The 13,828-nt window shown below is 41.1% G+C and overlaps 1 protein-coding gene across 3 annotated transcripts in view; it reads left to right on the forward strand.

Annotated features, from left to right (window-relative positions):
• The first annotated feature begins 734 nt into the window (after window positions 1-734).
• The window catches only part of Ptpn18 (protein tyrosine phosphatase non-receptor type 18), a 68,282-nt gene continuing 55,188 nt past the window's right edge, over window positions 735-13,828 (forward strand). The window contains exons 1-5 of one of the 3 annotated variants that reach the window (XM_063258768.1): window positions 735-1,091; window positions 3,201-3,309; window positions 3,441-3,517; window positions 3,601-3,696; window positions 3,781-3,819. In XM_063258768.1, coding sequence (XP_063114838.1) covers window positions 999-1,091; window positions 3,201-3,309; window positions 3,441-3,517; window positions 3,601-3,696; window positions 3,781-3,819 — 414 coding nt within the window. In that variant the 5' untranslated portion in view covers window positions 735-998. The remainder of the gene's footprint in view (window positions 1,092-3,200; window positions 3,310-3,440; window positions 3,518-3,600; window positions 3,697-3,780; window positions 3,820-13,828) is intronic. The other 2 variants (XM_063258769.1, XM_003478770.5) reach the window with 2 other exon arrangements.

Below are 13,828 nucleotides of genomic sequence, written 5' to 3' on the forward strand. Positions count from 1 at the left end.
CTAGACACAGGTGTTACCTGTCCACACTATGATCTCACACTGGTGTCCACCTGACAGTCTCTTCAATGAGAATCTACTCTGACGCCAGTGAGCAGGGTTAACCCATGACACAGGCCTGTCCTTGACAAATCCTCAACACCTCCCCCCAGTGCTGCAACTCTCTCACCAGGTCCTCAGAGTTGGGACAGCAGTTGTCCTCTGATCTGCAAATTTTCTGGACGTGAGAGCCGAAAAAGAAGCCCGTTAAAAGTGTTGAGAACACCTCGAAAGCCCTTTAAAAGTGTTGAGAACACCCGGAAACTGAGGACTGAGCTCCTTAAAACCAACAAGATCCTGGCGTAAGAAGCACCTCAGTTAATCCCGAAAAAAAGACGACTTTAGGAAACGCACAGATGCAGATGCTTCGGCATCTGCTCTGTCTTTACAAAGCAAGGAGTGGCAGAGTAGCACTCTTTTTCTCTCTCCGCTAACCTCTCCTGGGACTCTCCTCTGATCCAGCTGCAGCGCAGAGCGCGGGACACCCTAAGGAGAGGTCCCGGGGCAGAAGGAGCCCTCGGACTGCTGTGCACTGCCTGAGTTCACGCGAGCTGGCCAAGGTTGGCCAGCGAGGGGCACAGTAATCCACCCCAGGCGGATTACTCCCTGGGAGGTCCGCCGGGCGCTGGCACTGGCCGGATCGGGGGCGGGTCCGAGAGGATGCAAGACGTTGGGGGTTGGGACGTTGGATGGGGGACTTTGCGGGTTCAACCAACAAGGCACAGCATCGCGAAACAAAACCAAGAGAACAAGGAAGCACCCGCGCCCGATTTGCTTGTCTGTTGAGACGCAGCTCTGCGGAGCCCTTGCGGCCCGGAGCCGGCTGTGGGCCGGGCCAGACGAGCTCCGACGCGACTGGCCGGGAGCCTGTGGCCTCATCGTGTCCGGGAAGGCCGGCCTGAGCGCATTCGCCCCCGCCGCGTTCTCGACGTCCTCGCACCTGGACGGCTCAGCGCTGCGCCATGGCCCGTGGCCTGGACGCGGCGCGCAGCTTTTTGGAGCGGCTGGAGGCGCGTGGCGGCCCGGAGGGGATGGCTCTGGCTCGCGAGTTCAGCGTGAGTGACCCGGCGGGCCGGGTCCTTTCCCTTGGCGCGACCGGACGCTGCCCGCTTCCCTGCTTGTCCTCGGTTTCCCCGCCCTAGGGCCCCTCTCCCGCCCCATCCCCGCACTTCACGTCCTCTCTTGCGCGGTCTTGTCCTCCCCTCAGCCGGCAGGGCCCTCGAGGGACAAATCCCGCCGGCTGAAGGGTCTTCGGGAGCCCCGGGACGACCCTTTGCCGGCAGAAGGGCGCAGCTGGGACAGGGGGTGGGGGTAAGCAAGGACAAGTCCTCTTGGCCCCGGGCGACCTAGGAGACCCTGCGTTCCCAGAAACGGGGCCGGACGCAGGGAAGAGAGGACCCGTGAGCCTGCAATGCCAGGGTAAGGACGGCTTCGGGTCAGCACTCAGACTGTGACTCGGGGCGGTTTACAACCCCGCCTGGCCTCAGTTTCCCAAAAAAATTGGGCAGGGGATTTAGTCTCACCTATTCTAGCACTTGCCTGATCAATGTGAGGTAGTGAGTTCAATTCCCGGTACAAAAAAAAAAAAAAAGTTAATGACCCAACTAGCCCGAGTGTACGCGCATGGGGGGGGGGTGTAAAAAGGCATTGGCACACACTTCGTAGATGTCATTGTCACCACTTACAAAGATTCTAGGCATTGCAGTAGTAGTACAAGCTAAACCCAATGAATGCTAGTGTAGCTCCAAGGCGCAGCATCCTACAGGTAACGAAATAATTATAATTTAATGACACATGTACCAAATATAGAAACATGCTATTCACATATGTAAACTATGTATAAAATATTTCAGAAATATGATATTACTATAGAAACATAAATGTGATTTTATTTTGTTTATTGTTTTGTCTTTTTGAGACAGGGTCTCTTTCAGTTATGCAGTTCAGGGTGGCCTTGAGTTCATTTGGTAGCCCAGGCTGGTCTCGACCTTGTAACACTCTTTCTGCCCAGCTTCCCGAGATAAATGTGATTTTAAATGACAACTTACCCAAAAGACTAAATAAAACAATATGGTAGCATATAAATTAAAAAGCTATGGTTGTTCTGTAAGCTCACAATCATAAAATAGCACAGATAAATATAAAACTAAATGTAGACTAAAAGTTTTTTTTTTTTTTTAAACTTTTTATCGGTACCGGGGATCGAACTCACGACCGCCTGCTTGCAAGGCAGGCGCTTATGCCGCTGAGCTAAATCCCCAGCCGCAATATAAAACTAAATGTACACATGAAATATTGTAACTTATAAATTATAAATCCATAATAAGTGTGAAATATACAACTTATAAATAAGATGTCCAGAGCTGCAGGAGTACCAAGCAGGATGTGAAGATTTGGTCTCTGACTGGCACTGGACCCCTATTGGGAATGTCAGATGGAGCGCGCCCTCTGCCGCGCGGTCAGCGCCTTGCGCACTGGTCCGGGGTTTCTCAGAAGGAAGGCGGTGCGCAAACGTGCCAGCGTCTGCGGAGGTTCCAAAGATCGCGTGGACAGCAGTGAAGGGCTTGGAACTGCGACCCGCACAGGATGGCTCCTTGACAGGTCTTCTTGATGATCTCTGTGGTTGTGACTTCCTGATGACGACAGTAATGGACTTCGGTCATCATGAATCGCCTTCCAGTAACAAAGTACCTGCGCTGTCTTGTTACAGCAGTAATGGGTTACACGTTTTAACTCCGTGTATTACATATCGCTGTCATTTGTTTTGTTATATAAATAATACACCACACACACTACCACTGAGCTGCACTCTCAGCCCTTGTTTAATTATTGTTTACAATACAATGTAGCAAGAATTCAGAGTGTAGGGGACAGGTACTAACAGGTCTCGGGTCTACTTTCATTCCGATGCTTACTGGATGGAACCTTTGGCAGATCTCCTAATCTCGTGTTCCAACCACCTTCTGCCCGAGCAGGGAGCACGTCAGGAATGGTGCTTGCTTCTGTGGGGTCGTGCGATGGTTCCACACCCGTAGCACAGAGCCCAAGTGCGGATCAGCTGTGCGCTGTGGGAATCTGCTCTGACCTCCTGGAATGTGTGTTTCGCACTCTCAGTGTCCTAGACTCTTACTCGGTGCCTGCTTGCTCACTTTGCCTCTCTCTAGGATATCCGTGCCTGCTTTGACGCCTGGAAGACTGACAACGTGTGCTCCACAGAGGCTGGCAGTGTCTCCAAGAATGTGGGGAAGAACCGCTACAAAGACGTGGTGCCCTGTGAGTCACAGGCTCAGAAGAAGCACGCGTCTCTGTGCACGCGCCCAGCGCACCGCCCCTGTGCTTTCTCCGGCCAGTTTTCACGCCCTTTTCACCCCAAACTCTAAATCTCTCACTTTACCTGCTGGCAGATGATCAGACACGAGCGATTCTCTCCCTGCTTCAGGAGGAGGGACATGGTGACTACATCAATGGCAATTTCATTCGGGTCAGGCCAGTGGTCAGGGAAGGGGAGGACTGGGGCGCGAAGAGTGGGCGGTGGAATCTTTATAGTCAGTGGGTCTTTCTCAGGGCGCAGACGGAAGCCAGGCCTACATCGCCACACAAGGACCCCTGCCGCATACCTTGATAGACTTCTGGCGCCTGGTCTGGGAGTTTAGGGTCAAGGTCAGATTTGGGGGAGAGAGGGGGCACAATTTCCAGTCTGCCCTTGGCCCTGTTTTCTCTAACCCCCGTTGCCGCCTCCCCTAGGTGATTCTGATGGCATGTGGAGAGACAGAGAATGGGCGGGTAGGTGCCCTCCTCCATGCTGTGGCTGGTGCTGAGGAGGGAGAAGGAATCTCGCTATCTCCTCCCTGACCTTAAGACCTGAAAGCTCAGTTCCCAGAGTGGTGTCACTGTGGTTCTGTGGGAAACCACTATTCCTCTTGAATTTTGCCTCAATCTTTTTCCTTTTGTTAATGGGGCTTATTCCCTGCCTCCTTGCTGGGGTTCATATGCAAGATGCACTGCAGTGCATAAAGCCCTACCGACTGGTTACCCCTCTCTGTAACCTTTCCATCTCCGACTTCCCTGTAACCATGCTGGTGTCTGCTAGTCCTCAGCACTGCCAGTGAGCACCCTATTTCAAGGCTTGAGTCTTGCCCTTTGCTTGGGACCTTACTCCCCATGGCTCCTGCTACTGGCTCCTTCTGGTCTTTACGTCCTCTATGAGACCTTCCAGGAGCCTCCTAGCTCTCAGACTCTCACCACACCTACACTTCTCCTACTTCCCTGGTTTTCTTCAAAGTTCTTATGAACTTGTAACCTATTAGATCATTCTCAATTGAAATACACCCCATACACACTATTATTTTTACTTTTTATTGTCTTTTAAAGAGAAAAACAAAATTTCAAAATACAACAATTGGGGATAACAATAGCATATACATTGCTTATTGTTATCTTACATTGGTTACTCAGAGTACAAGACATCTGCGTTTAATCATCTGAACAATACTAGCACAAACCTTTCTCTTCCATGAGCTCAGAGAAATCAGTAGTATAACTATCTTAATTATCTTTTATGTGTATAGTTTCTTTCAGTTTCTCACACCAGTGAGACAATACTGTATTTAGACATGTGTCTGATTTATTTCACTAATGAGTATGGTCTCAAGTTGCAGCCATTATCTATAAAAGTCTCCAGTTTATCCTTTATAGCTGAGTAGTTCTCCACTGTATAAAAATACCGTATCTTTTTTACCCATTCCTCAGTTGCTGGGCATTAGGTTGTTGTTTCCAAGACGTAGCTATGCAAATTGTGCTGCTTATAAATGTGTGTTCACATATATTGCTGTGGTATAATGTTTTTAATTCTTTTAGGAAGATACTCGGAAGAGGAATAGCTGTCAATGTGACCTTTAATCCTAGTTATCCTGTTGTGTTTTGTTTTTTTTGCTTGTTTGGTACCAGGGATTGAACTCATGACCTTCCACTTGCCAGGCAGGGGCTTAGGTCACTGAATTAAATCTGTGGCTAATTGTAGATTTTTGAGGAATCTTCACACTAATTTCCACAGTGGTTACACCAGTCTACACTCCCACCAACAGTGGAGAAGGGTTCTTTTTTCCCCATACCTCTCCAGCGTTTGTTACCACTTGATTTCTTAATAATAGTCATTCTTACTGAGGTAAGGTAGAATCTCAGTGTCTTTTGAATTTGAATATCTCTTGTGACCAATGATGTTGAACACTTTCACATATTTATTTGCTGTTTGAATTTCTTTATCTGAGAAGTGTGTATGCATCTCAGCTGTCCATGTCTGGACTGTTTCTTTAAATCTGGAAGCACTGATTTTTTTGAGTTCTTTATATGCTCTCAATAGTAATCCTTTGTCCGAGGTATAGCTGGCAAACATTTTCTCCCACATTGTGGGTTGTCTGTTCACTCTGTTGGTGGTTTCTCTTGCTGTGCAAAAGCTTTTCAGTCGGGTGAGATCCCAGTTGTCGATTATTTGTGATAGTGCCTGTGCAATTGGGGTTTTGTTCATAAAGTCTTTACCTATACCTATTTCTTCAAGAGTTTTACCTACTCTATAATTTACTTCCAGTAAATTGGTCTGTTTTAATATTCAGATCTTTGATCCATTCCATCTTTAGTGCATGGTCAAAGATATGGATCCAAGTTTAATATTCAACAGATGCAGAGCCGGTTTTTCCAGCTCCATTTATCAAAGAGGCTATCTTTACTCTAGTGAATGTGTTTAGCACCTTTGTCAAAGATAAGGTGGCTTAGTGTGTCTGCAGTTGTTTGTTCATCTTCTAATCTGTTCTACTGGTCTTCTCATCTGTTTTTTTTTCCAGTACCAGACTTTTTTTTTTTTTTTATCACAGTAGCTTTATAGTATAATTTCAAGTCAGGAATAGTAATGTCCCCTGTCTTGCCTTTGTTGCCCAGGATTGCCTTTGCTATACTAGGTGTCTTCTGGTTCCAGATGAATTTTAGGGTTATTTTCTCTAATTCTGTGAGCTAAGTTATTAGAATTTTGATTGGGATTGCATTAAAGCTGTTATAACAATTTTAGAAGCCATTTTAACTATATAGGTTTCTCCTACCCAAGACTATGGGTTATCTCTAATATCTCTAATTTTCTAATATCCTCTTAGGTCTTTTACATCCTTTGTTAAATTCATTCCTAGGTATTTCATGTTTTGGGGTGTTATTGTAAAAGGTGTTATTTCCCCAATTTCTCTCTCAGTGAGTTTGTTATTCATGTACAGGAAGGCTATTGACTGTTGAGTGTTGACTTTGTATTCAGCTACGTTACTGAATTTTCTTATTAAATATGCCAGTTCTTAGTGGAGTTTTTGGTATCTTTTAAGTAGAGTATTATATCATCTGAAAATAACAATAGTTTAACTTCTTCCTTTGCTATCTTTTATTTCTTTCTCATCTAATTTCTGTGTCTAGAGTTTCCAAGAATACTTTGAAGAAGAGTGGAGACAGTGGAAATCCTTGTCTTGTTCCCAATTTTACAGTGAAAGCTTTCAGTTTTTGTCTGTTTACTATGATGGCTGTTAGTTTATCATAGATAACTTTTATCAGATTGAGATAAAGACCATCTATTCCAATTTCTGTAGGATTTTTTTTTTTATTATGAATGGACTTTGTCAGAAGTTTTTTCTGTATCTATTGAGATGACTGATTTTTTACCTTGGCTCAGTTAATATGGTATATTACATTTATTGATTTACATATGTGAACCATCCCTGTATCCCTAGGATGAATCCCACTTGATCATGGTGTGCAATCTTTTTAATTATTTGCTGCATTCTGTTTGCCAGTATCTTATTAAGGATTTTTGCTTCTATGTTCATTAGGCAGATTGGTCTGCAATTTCCTTTTTTAGGTTAATCCTTTTTTGTTTTTGGTAACAGGGTAATGCTTGTGTCCAGGAATAAATTTGGAAATATTGTTTCCCTTTCAATTTCATTAAAGACTTTGATAGTGTACACCTGAAATCAATCTCAGCACCAAGAGGCGGAAGCAGAAGGATCGTTGTGAGTTTGAGACCAGCCTGGGCTACAAAGAGAGCTCAAGGCCAGCCTGAACTGCATAGTTAGATGATGTCTCAAAAAGACCAAAAATATATATATATATATATTGAGAAGTAGTAGTGTTAGATTTTTCTCTAGATTTCTTGTAGAATTCAGCAGTGACTCCATAAGGGCCTGGCTTTTCTTTGTTGATAGGTTTTCAATTTCATCTACAATTTCATCAATTGAATTCATATATTTAGGATGTTTATATCTTCTTGATTCAACTTTGGTAATTCATATGTATCTAGGAATCTGTCCATTTCTTTTGTGTTTTCCATCTTGTTAGAATATAAGATTTCCAAGTAGGTAGCAGTGGAAGCTAGAAAGTCTATGTCAGCAGGGTGAAGGAGCTGTGCTGATAGGTTGAGGGTTCTACACTGAGGCCTAGAAGTCACACTCACAACAAAGGCCAGGGCTGTCCTGAAGAGCACCACAGCCATCTTCAGTGACACAGAGGCCCCAAGCTCCTCCGACAACAAGCACAGTCGAGTACATGCAGGAAGCCAGTGTGACAAGTTCATCCTGGAGACCAAGCAGCACATATCTTCCCCTCTGGAGCCAGGAAACAATGCTCAATGTGAGAACCAAAGCTTCTCCAGGAGAACCAATGACTCAAACAACACGTAGGAGAACCCACAATGTCTTAACGCCTCAATGCACCTCAATGCATCTACTTCTCTATATCTCTATTTATGCTGGCAACTTTCCTCAGGTGAAACATATATGCTCAGCAGCATGATGATTTAATTTCACTGGCATTAAGTTGCTCACCAGTTTTTAATCCATAACATCTGAGCTTTTTTTTTTTTTTTTTTTGCCTGTGTCTGCGGTAGTGTCATTAAGCATGGTCTTTACTTTGTATATCATCTCTGTAGTTATCTGAGAGATTATTTCTGGTTTCATTTTTTTCCTGAACATCATTCAATTGCTTCATTGTTACCCGGTGGGAGGCTTTCTGATTGTGTCACCTCACTGCCCCCTGGAATTGCCTTTGGTGAACTCAATGTCTGGTTACATTTTTTTTGTCTTCTCATTCTCTTTTCTTTCTTTCCTTTTTGAAGTTTCATTCCTGGGGTGATGCTTGTAAACTGCCTATGTTGGGTTGCTTTATTGTTCATATTTAAGATTCTTAGTGATGACTATTTCTCTGAGCTATCTTCCAGGTACAGCTGGGTTTTGGGCTTTGAGTCTGTTGGAAGATCTTACCTTTTCAGTTTGATGGAGATGGGAAGTTGTTGCTTGTTTGGCCCAGTCCTTAGTTCTTTGGCATGGTGCCACAGTACTTCCTGTGAACATTAGTCAGTGTTGGTCATGGAATACCAGGACCAACAGCTGTTCAGAACAATTATGTAAATTTTGGTTATACTGAGATCAATAGTATCAAACAGCCTACAAAATGCCAGGCTGAGATAACCCTTAATTTACCAATTAACTGTATAAACTAGATTTTTGTTATACAACATCTAAAACAAACCAGAAAAATATATGCAGTATGTAATGATATGTCAATTCATATGTCAATTTTGCACTCAGGAGTTAAATTTTAATATAGTTTAAATAGAAAATAGAGAATTGAGAAAAGGGGAAGAGATTAGAAGTAAGGAGGACCAAGGGAGTTTGTGCTAATTTTGGGAGGTTGGTATAGAAGACTGGAGGGACAGCAAAGGAAGAGATGTAAAAAACAGAACAGAGCCACAGGGAGGCCAGAAACCATGTTTACACTTACATAAAAATAAGATCAAACAATGCATGAGAAAGAAAGAAAAGAGAAAAAACTAAAAATCACAGACAAATGTGAATGAGAGAAGGGAGAAGACAGAAAAAAAAAAAAAGCCTACTTCCAGGTTGGTCCAGTTTTGTCTCTGCTTTCACTGGAAGACAACTTATGAAGACAAAGTGCTGATCTATGTTGATCTATCACAGCACGCTGGCAGTGGCTTTGGTGGGGCAATGCGTACTCTCAGTAAGCCTGCGCTTTCCGGTAGAGATCAGTCAGTCACATTTGGCTCACCTTCAGATCATCTTTCAAGGCTGAGCCCTGCTGGTAGCCACTAGAGGAAGTGAGCTACAGCTTTGAGTTCCAATCTTCAGCTGCCCATCTCCACGATGGCTCCAGGCCAGTTGTTTTCTCCCAACACAACCCTGCATTCACCACCAGTCAGGGCAGTCCTTCATGTCTGTTGCTCCCTTCCATGCCCACTGCTCTTCTCCACTTCCATGTCTCACTGCAGAGACTTCTGGAGTCAACAGCCAACACTGTTGTCACTGTGATTGCTTCTGCAGGTTTGAACTGTGCATCTCATGCAGTGAGTCCAGTCTCAGGGAAAAAGTGCTACCAACTACCTGCTTCTTCGTTGAAGTTTCTCCCCGCCCCCCTCTCTAGGGGCTTCAATTTGCATTTCAGATTCTTCTTGGGTCCAGGGCACCCACTTTCCTCCTTATCTTCCTCATGTTGATATATTCCAGCATCTGAATGGTGACTTTCAGAAAGGCTATTGTCTCTGTTGCTTACTGTTCTGCTATCTTTTGTGTGTGTGTGTGTCTTTTTTTCATTTTTATCGGTACCAGGGATTGAACTCATGACTGCCTGCTTTCAAGGCAGGCGCTTATGCCGCTGAGCTAAATCCTCAGCCCCCATATTCTGCTATCTTTCTAGAGTCCTCTTAATTGTCTTTAAAAAACAGCTTTATTGAAATAAAATCCACACATTTAAAGCATATAATTCAATACTTTTTAGTATATTCTTGAGTTAACACCATCCCCAAGAAACTTTGAACATTTTCATCATTTAATTACCAGTCACTTTCCATTTTCCAACCACTTTGCCCCTAGGCAACTCCCAATATATTTCTGGTCTTTACAGATTTGCCTGCTGTGGACAGTTCATATCAATGGCGTCATACAACATGTGTCTTTTATGACAGCATCTTTCACACAGCATGTTTTTAAGTGTCATGATATTGTAACATACATTAATACTGCATTTCCTTTTATTGCTGTCTAATATTCCTTTGAATGGATGCACCACATTTTACTTATGCATTAAGTAACTTACAGACTTTGAGTTATTTGCGAGGTTGGGCTGTTATGAATAATACTGTTATGAACATTCATATTTTAGTCTTTGAGACATAAATTCTCATTTGTTTTTAAGTACTACTGAGCAGAAGAATTGCTGGATCATATAGGAACTATTTTTAACACTTTAGGAAATAATAACCATTTTCCATAATAGCTACATCATTTGACATTCCCATCAGGAATGTGTGATGATTTCAATTTTTTCACATCATCATTTGTTGTTTTTTTAATAGCCATACTAGAACGAATGTGAAATAATATTTCAATGTGTGTCTTTTAAAAATTAAGTTGAAATACACATGAATTTGCCTTTTAACCATTTCAGTATAGTTCAGCAAGTACATCACATTGTTTGCAACCATCACCATTATCTATTTCTAGAACTTGTATATCATTCCAAATACAAACTACTCAGAGTTTAAACAGCACTAACATTTAAACAACTGCCAAATTCTGATCACCACTATTCTATTTTTTGCCTATATTAGTTGTCTGTTCTAGAAACATCCTATAAATAGAATCATGTAATTGTTATCCTTTTATCTCTGATTTATTTCACTTAATATAATGTTTTCAAGGTTAACCCAGGTATTGTAATGTTATTCTTTTTAAAGCTGAATAGTATGCTATTGTATGTGTCATATTTTGTTTAAGAACTCATCTTGTTGATGGAAATTTGAGTTGTTTCATCCTTTTAGCTATTGTGTACAATGCTGCCTGTCTGTGTTTATAAATATCTGTTTGCATCTCTACTCAGTTGAGTATGCACAAAAGGTGGAATTGCTGGGTGTATGACAATTCTATGTTGACATTTCTTACAGTGGCTACATCATTTTATATTCCCAAACACAGTGCACAAGAGATTGCAAGTATTCTCCATACTTGTCAACACTTGCTGTTGTACACTGTCCATTAGCAAAACCACTCATTGTGGTTCTGGTTTTCATGTGCTTATTTGTCCAGTTGTGCATCTTTTCTGAACAAACATCTGTTCAGACCATTTGGCTACTTTTTGTGAGAAACAATCTTGCTATGCAACTCAGTCTGACCTTGAATTCATTCGGTAGCCCAGATTGACCTGGAACCTGTGACAGTCCTCCTGGGTCACCCTCTCAAGTATTGGTCATTTTTAATTGAGCTATTTTGGGTTGTACTTTTTATTATTAATTTATAAAAATTCTTTCAATATACATCCCTTATAACTATATGATTAACAATTACATTACCCATTCTGTAAGCATATTTTTAAATTTTTTTGATGAATTACAATCTATTTTCTTTTTTATTTTAAAAAGATTAAAATAAAAGAGAACATAACAAAACAGATCAGAAGAGAAAATTTAAGCAACATAGTGTTTCAACACAAGACAACCTGACATAACAGTAGCTACCATAGTGTCTCTTGCCTTGAAATATTTGAGTATACCTTCATACACTATAGTATCAAACATAACAAGACAGTATAAAACCATTCAAGAGAATGAAAGTATTACAGTGTATTCAGAACCAACTAACATAAAATGAACAATGGTTACTATATTATCTCCTTGTCCATAAAAAATTTTTTATACTATCACATCTAATAAAATCCAATAATATACAACATGATAAAACCGATGGAGACAGAAGAACAAAAGCTTGGCGAGACTTCAAAACAAGATGATATTAAATCAGCACTGGCTATTATAATGTCTTGTTTTCAAAATAGCTGTTCATACAATCATAGACAATAAAATCAAACAACTCAGAAGGAAACCATTCCAACTAATGAATGCAAACATTATAAGGCTTTAAAGCAATATAATGGGGAATCATGACTGCCACATACTTTTATGTATTCTTACTATTTCTTACACTAGGAAAACTATTTGGTATTTATACATATGAGTTTCATTTATTTTGCTTATGAGTATGGTCTCAAGCTGTGTCCACTCACTTATTTATCAATATCTCAATGTGATCATTATTTATAGCTGAGTAGTACTCAAGTGTGTAAAAATACCACTTTTTTAATCCATTCCTCAGTTGATGGTCACTTAGGTTGTTTCCAATATCTTGCTATTACAAATTGTGCTGCTATAAACATAGGTGCACATATATCACTGTGTTACGACGTTTTCAGTTCATTTGGGAATATGCCTAGAAATGCAATAGCTGGAACAAATGGAACTTCCAATCCCAGCTTTCTGAGAAATCTCCAGACTGACCTCTGCAATGGTTGCACCAATCTACACTCCTACCAACAGAGCCGGAGAGTTCCTTTTTCCCCACGGCTTCTCCAGTTTTTGTTGTTGGTAGTTTTCTTGCTCCTGGCCATTCTTTTGGGAGTGAGATGGAATCTCAGTGTTGTTTAATTTGCATTTCTCTAATGAGTAATGATGATGAACATATATTTATTTGCCATTTGTATTTCTTCATCTGAGAATTGTGTATTCATCTCAGATGCCCATTTTTGGATTGAATTTTGGGGATCTGATTGTTTAAAATTCTTCATATGTTTTATACACAAGTCCTTTGTTGGAGGGACAGTTCACTAAGATTTTTTCCCAGTTTGTGGGTTTATTTTTCACTATGCTGAAGATTTCTTTTGACATGCAGAAACTTTTCAATAAGATGTGATCCCAGTTATTGATTCTGGGAAGTATTTCCCATGCGGTTTAATTCCCTACCTACCCCTATATCTTCAAGGTTTTTACCCAATTTGCCTTCCAATAGATTTAGTGTTTCTGTTTTAATATTCAGATTTTGATCCATTTAGATTTTAATTTAGTACATGGTGACAGGCATGGGTCTAATTTTAGTTTTCAGCTTATGGAGAGCCAGTTTTTCTAACACCATTTATTAAAGAGACTGTCATTCTTCCGGTGAACATGTTTGACCCCTGTATCAAAGATAAGGTAGTTGAGTGTGTTTGTAGTTGTGGTTATATCTTCTAATCTATTCCATTGATCTTCAGCTCTATTTTTATTCCAGTATGTGTTGATTTTACTACAGTTGATTTGAAGTATAACTTCAAGTCAGGGATTGTGAATGACTTAGGAAGAATTGCTTCCCTTTTGATTTCATTTAAGACTTTGAGGAGTGTCGGCATTAAGTCTTCTGTGTATTTCTTGTAGAATTCTGCAGCTAATCTGTCTGGGCTTGGGCTCTGCTTTCTAGGTAGGAATTTAATTACATTTTCAATTTCATTAATAAAATTTGGGTTATTCATCAGTTTTACATCTTCTTCACCTAGCTTTGGTACATCATATGTTTCTAGGAATCTGTCTATTTCTCCTGTGTTATCAAACCTATGAGAGTAGAGGTTTTCCAAATAGGTATTGATGATCTGTATTTCTAGAGTCTGTAGCAATTTCATCTTTTTCATTCCTTATTGCATGAATTTGAGCTTTTTCTTCTCTTTTTAAAATAAGGTTGTCTAGGGGCTTAGCAATTTTTTTTATTCTTTCAAAGAACCAACTTTGATTCATTGATTCTTTGGATTGTTTTCTTACTCTCTATTGCATTAATTTCTGCTCTGATTTTTGTAATTTCCTCCCTTCTTTTGGCTTTGGGCTTGACTTGCTCTTCTTTTTCTAGATGTTTGAGGTGTAGCATTAGGTTAGTTATTTGTATTTGTTCTGTTTTCCTAATGTGGA

Source organism: Cavia porcellus, unplaced genomic scaffold (genome assembly GCF_034190915.1).
Source record: "Cavia porcellus strain 051 isolate PalLab524CR breed Dunkin Hartley unplaced genomic scaffold, mCavPor4.1 scaffold_12, whole genome shotgun sequence".
In the NCBI taxonomy this organism is placed as follows: Eukaryota; Metazoa; Chordata; class Mammalia; order Rodentia; family Caviidae; genus Cavia; species Cavia porcellus.